This window comes from Callorhinchus milii, unplaced genomic scaffold, assembly GCF_018977255.1.
Source record: "Callorhinchus milii isolate IMCB2004 unplaced genomic scaffold, IMCB_Cmil_1.0 Scaffold13, whole genome shotgun sequence".
Lineage (NCBI taxonomy): Eukaryota > Metazoa > Chordata > Chondrichthyes > Chimaeriformes > Callorhinchidae > Callorhinchus > Callorhinchus milii.
The window spans coordinates 846,330-859,930 of record NW_024704754.1 but is presented as its reverse complement, the minus strand read 5'-3'; the positions used below and the strand labels follow the sequence as shown (position 1 = coordinate 859,930).

General features: G+C 42.8%; 1 protein-coding gene across 1 annotated transcript in view; it reads right to left on the bottom strand.

The window, feature by feature from the left end:
• LOC103183731 (ras-GEF domain-containing family member 1C) overlaps positions 1-11,449 on the bottom strand; it is a 36,292-nt gene extending 24,843 nt beyond the window's left edge. Inside the window, 1 exon segment of the mRNA XM_007901374.2 lies at positions 11,380-11,449. Within this exon segment, the coding sequence (XP_007899565.2) occupies positions 11,380-11,403 (24 nt within the window). The 5' untranslated portion in view covers positions 11,404-11,449.
• Positions 11,450-13,601: the final 2,152 nt, after the last annotated feature.

Sequence of the window (13,601 nt, the reverse complement as noted above, 5' to 3'; positions counted from 1 at the left end):
ACTTGGAATCTGGATTTGCACTGAACTGACTGCAGAGAGAGATTGATGGCTTTAGCTGTGAATACTCAGGTGCCTCAGATCACTAACAAATCCCTTGTCGGTGATTTCACAGGATTATGTTTTATCGGTTTGATGAGATTTGTTTCAGGTGGTCTGTCACCCTTTTTGATTTGTTCTGGCACTTCGCTAACTCTCTCCGACCTGCTTACCCCCCCAACCCTCTGCCGCCCCTCGACTGGCTCCGACCTTCTGCTTGTCCCTCGTGCCCTTTGTTCCACCATCGGTGGCCGCCTTTCAGCCGCTGTGCCACGACACTCTGGAACATTCTCCCTCTATCTCTCCGTCTCGCCCCCTTCCTTCCCCATCTTCAGGTCGCGCCTGAAGACCTTCCTCTTTGACCAGTGCTTACGGTCACCTCCCCCCCGGCTCTGTCGAGCGCTCTGGGACGCTGCCCTGCATGAGTGAGGGGGCACTGTGTGAATGCAAGTTGCTGTTGCTGTTTTGGAGGAAGAACCAAAGTCTGAGACTTGAGCTGTTTTTGGTAAATGCTGAATAATCCCTGAGCAAAAGCCTCCGCTACATGGTTTTTGTCAGGATTCACTGGGCAAATTAAATTAGTTTCTCGATCAGGAAGCAGCAGAATGGATTAATCGGAAGAAACTGAAGTAGATCCCTGTGGAGTAGATGTCCTCACTGGATCATTGGACAAGTCTGCAAGGCTGTGCTGATCTACTCAAGCAGATAATTAAAAGCAAACACAGAATATGACTGCCTCACATTGAGGTGTATCAGGTCTGCAATGTCCTAAGCTGACGGGTTTCCGTGCTTCTGAAACTCCTCAGTTTCGGAGACAGAGGTTGTCAAACCCCTCCTTTTGGTGTTCAAAGAACCGAGATTGGAAACGGATCATGCAGTTGAATTCACTGCTCAGTCTTGGAGTTTCCAAGATGACTGATGGCAGAAGCCCACGGGGAGAAGGAATGGAAGGACTTTTTGAAGGAGATTTGAGGCTCCAGGTTTTATCTCCTCCTGTTTCTATGTTTCTGTGTTTCATCAACACGATAAGGCACTAGATCAAATGCAAGGATCATCATTATTATTCAGATCATTCCCACAAAACTCTGTTGTTTTGATTTGCTGACTTGAGTAGAATATGATTTCACCCTCCTCACAGATCCGAAAACATATACTTAAAATTGCGACCAATATTGCACCCAAGGCTTTTATCTATAGGCCACGTCTGTTTTTGTTTCGAAATGAAATTATATGACTAAACTTAATTGAGTAATTATCACGCTTCTCTGAAATTCCTACCATTTGCTTTATACAGAAACATAAATGGCGTTCAGCAATTCAGCTCGATGTCTGACTATTTATTATTGTAAAATGATGTGTCCTTGTTTGCCATCACCACAGACTATACAGTATTCAAGATCCTTTATTATTCACATTCAATACTGGATGGTCGCATCTCGATACTTTAACGTGAAACATAGCACAGTGCTTTCAATTTTCATCTGATTATGTTCTTATTAGAATAATGTTCTGAATTATATTTTCCTATCAATATATTTTGTGCTTTTCACTGAATTCCTTAATGAACACGAGGAGCAACAAGCAGCTTGGAGTTCTCTCTGACAGACCCGATCAGTTCCTTTACGGTAGAAGCAGACAGTTACCAGAAGACATTACATTTTCTGACATCATTGATTCTCTGGTACAATGGATTTTGTGAAGCGATTTTGCGACATCATTGATCGTAAGAGGAAATGTATTAATTCTGTTTAATGTGAGTATGGCAGGCAGTACACAGACTCTCTCAGTTCCTTTCGCGAGGTGCAATTACGCAGCAAATGAAAGAGTACTTTGTTCAGCAAAATGTAGCTCGCTTCACAAGATCGCAGTCCAACACGGAAGCTCTTGCTCTGTGATAGATTAGCAGGAGCTGTGTGTTTAGTGCGTGGGGGAACACAACTCATCCGGAACACAGGCTCCGTCTCATCTTGGCTAAAATTGTCTTGGCCCCTACTTTGATTTTGATGGATCAGACCGAAAATTCCATTAATTCTGCAATCCATTACCTTTTTGTGTTTAAAGGGCATGTTCCATCCCAATTGCTCCTGGCGGGCACTTGCTCAATGTGTGGAACCGTACAAGTGATCCACAGTAATGATATTCTTTATGGCATCATTCGCTAACAAGCGATAAAAACCAATGCAAAGCCAAAAGGCCCACATCCAGCAACTTTTTCACGCTCAAAAGACGATGCGTTGACACCCGGGCTCAGGAATGATGTTATTATGCTGGGATGTTCACTGATCCAGATTCTTGATCAGCAACAGAGAAATAGGACAACACAATTTTTAAACAATATCAAGGTTGCAATGAGGCTGAAATTTCGTACAGGCAAGGGTGGTTTGGAATTAATTCTGCCATGTTCATTGCTAACAACAATAATCCTTGCATTTGATACAGCGCCTTATCACGTTGTTGAGACAACAACAATGACGACGACGTCTTGGATTTATATAGCGCCCTCCACGCCGGACGGCATCTCGGAGAGCTTCACAGTAACGGATCCCGGAGCTGAGCCGGGGGGAGGGGGGGAGCCAGGGGGAGGGTGGGGAGCCAGGGGGAGGGTGGGTGGAGCCAGGGAGAGGGGGGTGGGAGCCGGGGGAGGGTGGGGGAGCCAGGGGGAGGGTGGGGGAGCTAGGGGAGGGTGGGGGGAGCCAGGGGGAGGGGGGGGGAGCCAGGGGGAGGGGGGGGAGCCAGGGGGAGGGGGGGGAGCTAGGGGAAGGATAATTGGAGGTGGAACCTGACGCCTAGGTTGTGTATTGGTTCGGAGAGCTTTAAGCGAGGTCGGGCAGGTGGAGGAGATGAGAACCGTGAGATTTTAGACGTTGACGAGAGCCAAAGAGTATGGCTTCCGTCTTGTCAACATTCAGCTGAAGGAAATTTGAGCTTTCTCGAAGACATCTCAAAGCGCTTCACAGGGTATATTGTAAAGTAGATTGATTGTATCTTGAGGGCAAAATGTGGCAGCCAATTGCACACAGCAGTGTCCCACAAACAGTCGTGGATTGAAGTGACCAAATTATTATTATTTTTTTCGAGTACGAGTACTCACACATCATCAAACACAAGAAGGGAAACAGATACAACAACAACCACCACAAAATGATATTTATAGAACGCCTTTCACGTCGGAGGATGTCCCAAAGTACTGAACAGTTAGGGGTCGGGGCCTGAGACATGGAGGAGGGGTGGTGTAGGGGTGAGGGAAGGCAGAGAGTTTGGGAGGGCGACCAAAGGCACGGTTGAAGAGAAGAGTCTTGAGATAGCAAAGAAGGTGAAGAAAGGGGGGAAATGAAAGTCAAGTTTGCTTTGTTACTCAACTCAAACCTGTGTTACAAAATGCTGTGCTTCCAACCGAGAAACCACATCACTATAACACGTCAGTATTAATGTCCCTACTTGTAATAACCTGCAAAAGAAAGTGAGACAACTAAGTATGTCAATCCTTTGGCACTAGATTGATGGCTTCTCAGCAGCACTCAGAATTATTTGAGAACAAGGTACATTGACATAATTAAGTCAATGCTATTTGCGTGGCTTCTGACTTAAGCCATAATTAATTAATTTTTTGGAGGGATTATTACCACAAGAAAGCGATCCACCAATCGACTAACAATCAGGTTCCTACTTGCTGCGAAGTAACCAGAGGCTTGTGAAGCAAGGAAACCTGCCTGGGAGTCAAACCATGTTCCTTTAGCTTGTGAGGCGAGCGTGCTAACCACTACGCTACAGGACTCCAAATATTGTCGTGGGTATTTTAGGACCTTCAGAAAATAAAATATTGAGCCTCGGTTGTGGTGCATTTCTTTACGATTATGTCTGTAAAGTAAACCGTTAAGGAAGTGATCCAGCCACTCATACTAATAACAGGAAACCTGGTCCAACAATAAATCTGATTTTTGCCATCATTCTCATATCAGAAAATCTTGGGTATTGATTAAAAGTTTCATCCAACAGTCATAAAAATGTCAGTCTATCATCATGCTAGATTTGTCACAAAACCACAAGAGTATCGAAATCTGCGTTGCTTGTCATTTCATATCCTCTTTCTGGAGGTCAAAGCGTCTTATCCAAACCACCACGGCTAAACTAAACCATTTAAAGCAGAACTAATGATGGTTTTAGCTGCTATTTAAGTCGCAGGCAGAACAATTAAGGATAGTGCAATACACTCGGAGAAGGAAGCTGCACTGATGATCATCCTATTTCCCCCTCAATAAATATTAGGATAAGCCGGAGTTTTCAGGTACTTCCTAAAGCTTGTTTCAAACTACGAGATGGGACCTTGATTTCTCAATTGAAAGGCCTGTAAGTCAATCAAGAGGAAATGATTAGGTGATGTCAAGTTTGGGCTTCCTACGTATTGCTCGGTAAACAGAGGTGTATGGCCTAAGGAAACTTGCCCAACATTTCTCCCGGCCTGGGAATCGAACCTGGGTGAGGCCACATTGATACGCAGTTATTTCTGTGACTTGCGTTCATATGTTGTACATTGTCAAATCGACTTAGACTCACTTTTGCAAAGGATCGTTGGTTTGGGACTTTTAAAGGATTTTGAAGATTTTATGTGCGGAGTAATGACTAATCAATCTATTATTTATCGGACCATATTCCTTCACTTGTTCACTGTTCCATTATAAATGATGGAACTTAATCTACTGGACCGGAATGCCCCCGAATTTGCCTTTAGCTTAATGTTGTCATTGTCTCCCCAGCAGACTGCTGTGACTTGTAAAATCAATCTCTCCATCCTCACCAATGCTGTAATTTGACTTGTCTCGCCCACAAATTACACGGCAACTCCACTTCTGTGAAACGCCCTGAGACGTCTCGAAGACGCAATAAGGCGCTAGATCAAATGCAAGGATTATTATTGTTATTGTTGTTTAACGTAGCGTTCGATTCCACGCCTTATCACGTCTTCGAGACGTCTCAAAGCGCTTCACAGAATATCCGCTGTAAATTGCAGTGACTGTGTATTTTGTGGGCGAAACGCGGCAGCCAATTGCGTACAACAGTGACTCACAAACAGTCGTGGATTGAGTGACCAAATTATTATTTATTTTGAAGGGATTATTACCCCAGAAAGTGAATCCCGGCCAATAGGCTAACAACCCGGTTCCGACTTACTGCTGGGTAAACAAGTACGTGGGAATGGCTGTTTGTGGGACGTTGTGTAAATTGGCTGCCGCGATCGCCTGTAAAATACACAGACACTACACATTACAGTAAAACCTTGTGAAACTCATTGAGATGTTTGAATGAAGTGATGAGGCGTGACATCAAAAGCAAAGATTATTATTATGATGAACTCGATAGAAAATAAAAACGCAATCAGTTTTTTGTAAAACGAGTATTTGCCAGACGGCGTTAAATCAAATATCAATGATATCTACTGCTGAATTCTTGGAAATAAGGAACTGGGAAAATCCGCTGACAGAAATTCAAACAAATATATAATATAAAGGAATGGGATTAAATTATTGAGTGGGAAATTCCATTCGACATCCTTTCAGGTACTCATGTTACAGATGGTTTTGCTAAAAAAAAACATTAAAAAAAACGTATATCACCTAATTCACAAAAGAATGGGGTTTTGCCCAAACCGGGTGAAATTGATATCGCTATTCCTGGAGTAGAATAGAAAAAAAGCATTAGAATAGTTACTTGTATTTTGCGTGATTCACGGCTTAAGACAGAAGTCACGCAAATAGCATTGACTTAATTATGTCAATGTACTTTGTTCTCAAATAATTCTGAGTGCTGCTGAGAAGCCATCAATATAGTGCCAAAGGATTGACATACTCAGTTGTCTCACTTTCTTTTGCAGGTTTTTACAAGTAGGGACATTAATACTGACATGTTATAGTGATGTGGTTTCTCAGTTGGAAGCACAGTTTTTTGTAACACAGGTTTGAGTTGAGTAACAAAGCAAACTTGACTTTCATTTCCCCCCTTTCCTCACCCTCTTTGCTATCTGTTTCCCCTCTTGTGCTTGCTGATGTGTGAGCACGAAACTCGCTTTCACAGCCGCTCGGAAGAAAAAATAATAATAATGTGGTCACTCAATCCACGGCTGTTTGTGGGGACGCTGCTGTGAGCAATTGGCTGCCGCGTTTCGCCCACAAAATATACAGTCAATTCACTTCACAGTATATCCTGTGAAGCGCTTTGAGACGTCTCGAAGACGTGATGAGGCGCTGTATCAAATGCAAGGATTATTATTATTTATCTCTTTGCTCAGCAACTGTCTCACACGTTCTGAACAAAGTTCACCGACCTAAAACCTCAACTCACTTTGCTCTCCCCGTAGATGCTGCTTGACCTGCTGAGTGCTCTGTTTTTTGCTTAACGTAACAGACTCAATGCAGTCATTTGTAAAATCAAGTACCCGGAACATGGGGCGATTTGAGCACAATACCTCAGCTGGAAATTATTGAACGCTTACACACACTAAGTGGCCCTGGGAAAGAACAAGGGAAATGGCCAAGCTAAATAATAAATATAACAGTATTTCCATTTGATGGAGTGGCTTTCACATCAGAAGGACTTTAGAGGAATTACCATAAAGTGTAGTAACTGTGTCATTTTGTTTTCGAGGGAAGGGAAGGTGACCACCAATTTTGCACATAACAATGTTGCACCTGAACACACAAACACAGGACCTCAGTTTAACATTTCGTCCAAAGGACAGCGTCTCCAACAATGCAGTCACCCACACACACCCCCCCCCGGGACTGTATTGGAAGGTCAACCTCGATTGCGAGTTTAAAATCCCGATGTGGGGCTTGAACCCACAACCTGCTGACTCAGAGGAGAGAGTGCTACCAACTGAGCCGGGCTGACACCTAAAGAGGTACAGTACAGTTTCATGTCAAAACACTGGTCTCAATCTGCTGAACTGCTATTCATTTTGTGTCCAATTAATTTCGAGCAACTACGGATCTCTCATGTCATTCCCCGCACCCCCCCCATCCCCGACCGACCCCAATCACTCCCAGTGTCACTTGCAGTACAGATACGCCTGGTTAAAATTCTGCCCGTTCGGTAGATATCAGAGCATTTAAATGTCTTGCTGTTACCTACGAGGAAACATTCCCGGTGTAAATCATCGCAAGCCCAACCAGTGATCAATCAACCAGGAAAAATCGCCCCCGTGAGCAGAAGAGAGCGAGAGGATGAGCAGGAAGTCAAGTGACTGATGAGCAAGTGGTTGTTTATTAGTCAGAATTAACTGCAATAAACAGCATTAATTTTGCGCACGCACAGCACATACACCACAGAATGTGACGGTTTTAATAAAGTATAAATTACAGCGTTCACGTGGATGGCATAACCATAACATTTTTAAATCTACGTCAACCAGAAGTTGTTGAGTTTTGCTGGAGAGGGTTAGCACTGAGTGTGTGTTTCAATTTTGTGTGAATACATTGATTAACGTTATGGCGGTCCAATTTATTTTTACTGTAATTTAAATCTTCCTTGTGATTCATTTTACCAACTAAAATCATTTTGACATAAGTCGCAAGTCTCAAATAGAACAAAATTGTTATTTGTTAGGTTAATTTTTCTGCACAGGAACGACTGTCAGTGTGAGCGCTCAATCTCGGGTAGTTTTTCATCAAAACTCCAGTGGCAGCTGCACTTGCCATGTGGGATAATAAAACTGCTTCAACATCCCCTATCCAATTCTTCATTATTCATCTTTAGAGACAAGCCAACTGCTGGCCTGTTCCATAAATTCCCTTTGGTTAAAACAAGTCCAGTTAAAATACTGTACGCAGAAGCTAGGGACTAAATTAGAACAAGCCTGGTCTATGATCGTTTATATTTCCAGGAGCAAAGCCACTTCTCCTGGTTGTGTCATGATGTCCAGCAGAATGGCAGCTTTGGATTATCAGCTCTACATCACTTTCAATTTGGCTGGGAAAAACAATCGCCAGAAATCCTGTATTTTTGGGGGATGTTATTAAAGAACCAGTTGTTCCACCACCTCTTTTCAACAAAGTTAGAATCCTTGAATTTGATGTAGGGCCTTGTCACGTCGATCAGACGTCTCAAAGCGCTTCACAGAATATACTGTGAAGTGCAGTGTCTGTGTATTTTGTGGGCACTGCTGGAGATTTACCAGCTAAAGAGGCAGAGCTTGCCATTGTGAACACTATCCGCAGGTTTGTTGGGAAAATTGCTGCCGAATTCTCTGCAATTCACTATGAAATGTGCAGTACAAAGGCAGCATTCGACTCACTCACACTATCTAAAATAAACATCTTTATCCCAAGATTATCAAGAAGGAATATACGTGAAGACAAGTTTATACCCATCCCTGTGTCATTCGCATTTCAATAGGTCCGGGATTTCTGTCTCCCAGGATTCCTCAACTATCAACCTGTAATAATAATCTCTCGAATAACAAAATTCAATAAAAGATGTTTAACAGTTAATCTGAGAGCACAATGATAGCTGCAGATAGACAAGAGGTCATCCAATTGCTTATTAATGGGTTTCTGCTGAGGATCAGGGCAAGTAGGACACTGCTGTGCGCAATTGGCTGCCGTGTTTCGCCCACAAATATACAATCAATACCCTTTACCTTTTATTCTGTGAAGCGCTTTGAGACGTCTCGAAGACGTGATAAGGCGCTATATCAAATGCAAGGATTGTTATTATTGTTATGATGGATCCTTTGATTGTAGCAAAACTCATCTAAAATGTGGTCACATATTTTCCTCACTTGTGTCCACCCCTGTGAGACTATGCTGCCCACTTTAGTCGACTGAGTCTGTAGAATCTTTCCAAATAGATAGTCCATTGATGTCATTTTTGACTCGTCAGAAGGTACATGTCAAAAGCTACTCTCTTTCATCCCTCACCAATCAGTGTCAGATTCTAATCCCAGGCAACGCAGCAGATTGTTTTTGGGGGAGAGCAGTGCTTAATGAATAAAACAGAAGAGTTCAATGGAGTGTTTCACCATTAAACTCTAGATAAACCTAATTGTTTAATAGTTAAAGAGGTCTTGCAGTGGCAGCTTCATAACAGAATAATGAATGAGAGATAGATTTGCTAAGTTGAATCAGTAGGCACACCATTTCAATTAATAATTAATAGATATGAAACTCACTGCGTCCGATTTGTCATTTGATCATATCCAACTTAACTCTGTGAACACTCAATGTCCTTCAGCAAACTTCCGACTGAACATTTTCGGTCATAAAGTATTTTACCTTTAGTTTGACTGCTAATGCTGCGAATTCAGTGAATCTACTTAGCTATTTATAACTGAGAGACTTTTTTAGTTTGGGTTCTAGCTGGACAAGCAGCGGGAAAGCTTGCCAGACGGCGCTCTCAAAGGAAAGTTAGGCGGTTTTAGTTGATTAGACTCCAGCAGTTGCCCCAATGCACACTCCGGGGTTCCCCCCAAACCTTGGTTCTTGCCAAACTACGCCTAATACTTTGGAGACTCTTGAGCAACGGTGATGGGTTTCCGCGTGTGTTAGTCACCCGGCTGACAAAAAAAAATCAACCAGTCACACCACATATTACAGTATATCCTGTGAAGTGGGTTTTTGTTTAGAATACTGAACAGCACAGCGAATTCTCATGGTGCAGTATTTGCGAAGGTGACGTGGGCTGTGCTGCATCATCCTCAGTGTTGCTGACACAGGAGAACCAGAGTCATTCCGTCGCTTACTTTTAGAATCAAGAGACGTTCATAACACAGAAGGGGGCGTTTGATCTATGGGGTCTTGGCTGGTTCTTTGGAAGAGAAACCCATTCAGTCGCGTTCACTCCAAATCCACGCAAGTTCTTAATTTTTTCTATCTCGTTCCCTTTCAAACGCAAATAAGGAATCGTTAGCTTCAACCACCACCACCAACGTGCACTTATATATAACGTCCTCCACGCAGGGTAGCATCTCGAAGCATTTACACCTGGCAGGGCATTCCACATAACAACTCTCTGTGTGTAGAATAATCCTCCTAATCCCAAATACAGTTTCTCTCCAATCTGCTCGATCAAAACCCCTCGTCATTTTTAAAGACCTTGATCAAGTCTCCCCTCAACCTTCTCTGCTCCAGGGAAAATAAACCCAGTTCCTCTTGTCTCTAAAATACACCAAAGAGTCAACGGTTGTTGTAAACAACTTAATTTTTGCAATTGCTATTCAAGTCAGTACTCTATATAATGCCATATGACAATTCAATTCACAGACAGACATGCTATGCTTTGTGTGGGGAGGATGCATGTTTTATGATCACACATGTGGTTAATGATCCCTTGCATATCTAATTCTACTGGGAAATGTTTCAGCAGGTATTAAATTAACAAACTATTGGAGTCTAACAGCACCACATGGCTTTTGGTAATGGATAATGGGTCAACAACAAAAAAAATCTAACCTCAGCTACAACGCTGCTGTGGGCGATTGGCTGCCACACTTCACCCACAAAATACAATCAATTCACTTTACAGTGTATCCTGTGAAGCGCTTTGAGACATCTCAGAGATGTGATAAGGCGCCGTATCAAATGAAAGGATTGTTATTATTAAAAGACTCGAAATGTGCCCTTCACTGTATCCAACAACCTCAAACGGTCTTTTTTTTAATAAACTAGGAAGCAGTTCTACGCAGTTGTTAGAAGCCTCTCAACATGATCTGCAAGCAAATGTTAAAGGGTTGTTCAGTGAAGCTGTTTACGGCTCTCCATCGCTCTGCCGATCATTCTCATTCTGTAAACATCACCTGCACCAGCCTTTGTCTAACAAGCACTCGAGTCAAAACAGCTCAATCTGACTGTGATTTCAAACCATTTTTTTTTTTCCGAATATCTAGCGACATAGTCTTCAGGGAGAATAGAAGTCTTTAGTGCAGTCCCTAGGTACCATTTCTTATTAACCTTTAACAGAAAGCAAATTCACTGGAGGTAAAATGCTGACAGCCAAAGGCTGGAGACCTCTGCTTGTAGATTTGTTCCTACAGAACCCCAGCACAAAGCAGCTAAATGCTTGATGTCTTTACGGTGTAACCTGTGAAGCGCTTTGAGACGTCGCAAGAACTATTATTATTATTATTCTCATCCATCTCAGTGCGATTGGTGAATTCGCACGTTGGTGCTAAATTGTGGCCAGATGGGGAAGAACGTAAAAACAAAACCAGATGAGGACTCTGAGCTCTTGTGAGGTGCCTGACTCTTCTGCTAACCACAGCACAAACAAGATGTGTGACCACAGTCGATCAGCATTCATTCTGCAGTCACATTTACTGAAACGCCACGGCAGAAGACGGTTTAATTTACTGACCTTCTCCCAGGCGCCGAGATCCATTATAATTAGCAGTCGTCTCACTGTCTTTCAAGGTTATAATTTACTTCTGAAAAAATAATCCACACAGAGAATTTTGTTTTCGCTCTGATCTCAGTGAACAAAAGCTTTGGTTATACTACTAATAAAAATTAACCCTTGCGTTTGATACAGCGCCTTATCACGTCTTTGAGACGTCCCAAAGCGCTTCACACGACACACTGTAAAGTGAATTGACTGCATTTTGTGGGCGAAATATCAGGGCAACACTCAACAAAGGGAATCTAGGTCTTTGGAAAAGAATTATATAATTGCTGCCAGTCAATCAAGTAAAAATACACTGTTTTTCTATAAGAAATTATTACATGCAACAGAATAATGTTTATTATTGGAAACTTTGTGCCTGTGGGATTGTCACAGCCAGGCTGTTTGCCAGAAAATGTTTCCATAATTTTATAGTAATAATAATCCTTGCATTTGATATAGCGCCTGATCATGTAGTTGAGACGTCTCAAAAGTGTAGTGTCTGTGTATTTGTAGGTGGATGTGGAAACCAATTGGCACACAGGAATGTCCTTCAAACAGCCATGAAATGAATGACCTTTTTTTTGGCGGGGGGTTTTGGGGCGGGGGGGCTGGCGGTGGAGCGTTTCAAATTGTTGGACAGGAGATCAGAAAAAAAAAACCTTCTTGTTGAGCAACAGTGCCACAGGATATTTAATCACCACCTCAAATAGGATATTTAATCACCACCTGGTTTAACATCTTATTCGAAGGATGGCACCTCTAACAATACAGAGCTCCCCAGCACTGAATTAAAGTGTCTGCCGGCCGTGAGCTCCAAGTCCCGACGTGGGGCTTGAATCCACAACCTTCTGACTCGGAGGTGAGAGTGTTTCCAACTGAGCCGGGCTTATGCAGATAGGATATGAGCTACCTTATGTTACACGCTCTGTTTGCCAGCAGGCAGTAGGAACCCGGCTGGTAGTCGATTGGCGGATTGCTTTCCCTGGATAATAATCCCTTCAAAAAAAAATTGGTCATTCAATCCACTTTGAGACCTCTGAAAGGCTGAATTGCCTGTCGCGTTTCGCCCACAAAATATACAGTCAATCCATTTCACAATATATTCTTCAAAGTGCTTTCAGATGTCTCAACGACCTAATGAGGTGCTATATCAAATGCAAGGATTATTATTATTATTAAAGTACATGAAAGCTCAAAGGCTGCAAAAGCGCTGGACTGAAACCATTGTCTCTGGGGAGAAGCAGGGAATGTTGATTCCTTCAAACCAGATGAAATAATTTTCTTTTAGGAAATGATATGATGGGATACAGTACACAGGGAGTTCGGGACACGAGTGCAGGCGACGGAAGGTGGAAGGCGGAAGGCGAACTAGCTGGACCTTGGTCTTTTTTCGTCAGCATTTCTTATGTTTTTATGAAGTTTGATCAGTCTGGGAACGTCACCTGAAGATCCATATTGCCCTCAACCCCAAACTGACAGGGTTACTTTACACAATAGACAAGCGGTGGATGCGATACGATGCTGTGAAGTCTGTAACTGGGCACAACGTAGCACCTCATTCAATACTTATCAGGTCGGGACACAAGGAGAAATCCCTGCCTTTCTAAAGAGAGACAAGGATCTTTCATACTCTCCTAACAGGCAGATGCGAGGACCAGTTATCTTATTGCAAACGTTGGCCACTTGATCAGTGGCACAGCTGCTGCAGGTTTTACTCTGAAGCCTTGGGGAGCTCTAGGAACATCTTCAGCACAGTTACAGTAATAAACCGCAGGTTATTATTCTTCGTAATATCCAGGTGCCAGATTTGAACGTTCCACTTCAATCTGTTCTGCGCGTACCTGTTCTTTTTCGCAATTCACATAAGGTCTAAACAACTCTCCTTTGGTGGTTTTAACATCAGGCAAAGAAATTCTAAATATAGAGGCGGTAGGAATCAGGGTTGACTGGTTGGAACTGTACTGCCTGATGGCAATGTCTAAATACCAGGTCTCTGCTCAAGAGCAAGAATGAGACAAAATCTTAATTACTAGTATTAAGCTCCTACACGAAAACACTCACAGGCCACACTCTCTCACAACGAACCCGAGTCTTTAACATGAACTCATTAGGTGGCTGAAGCATTTCCATTAGATAATACAGTATCGCCTTCAATACCCAGCGTTAGTAATCAAAGGTGCCTTGTCAGCTGTTTC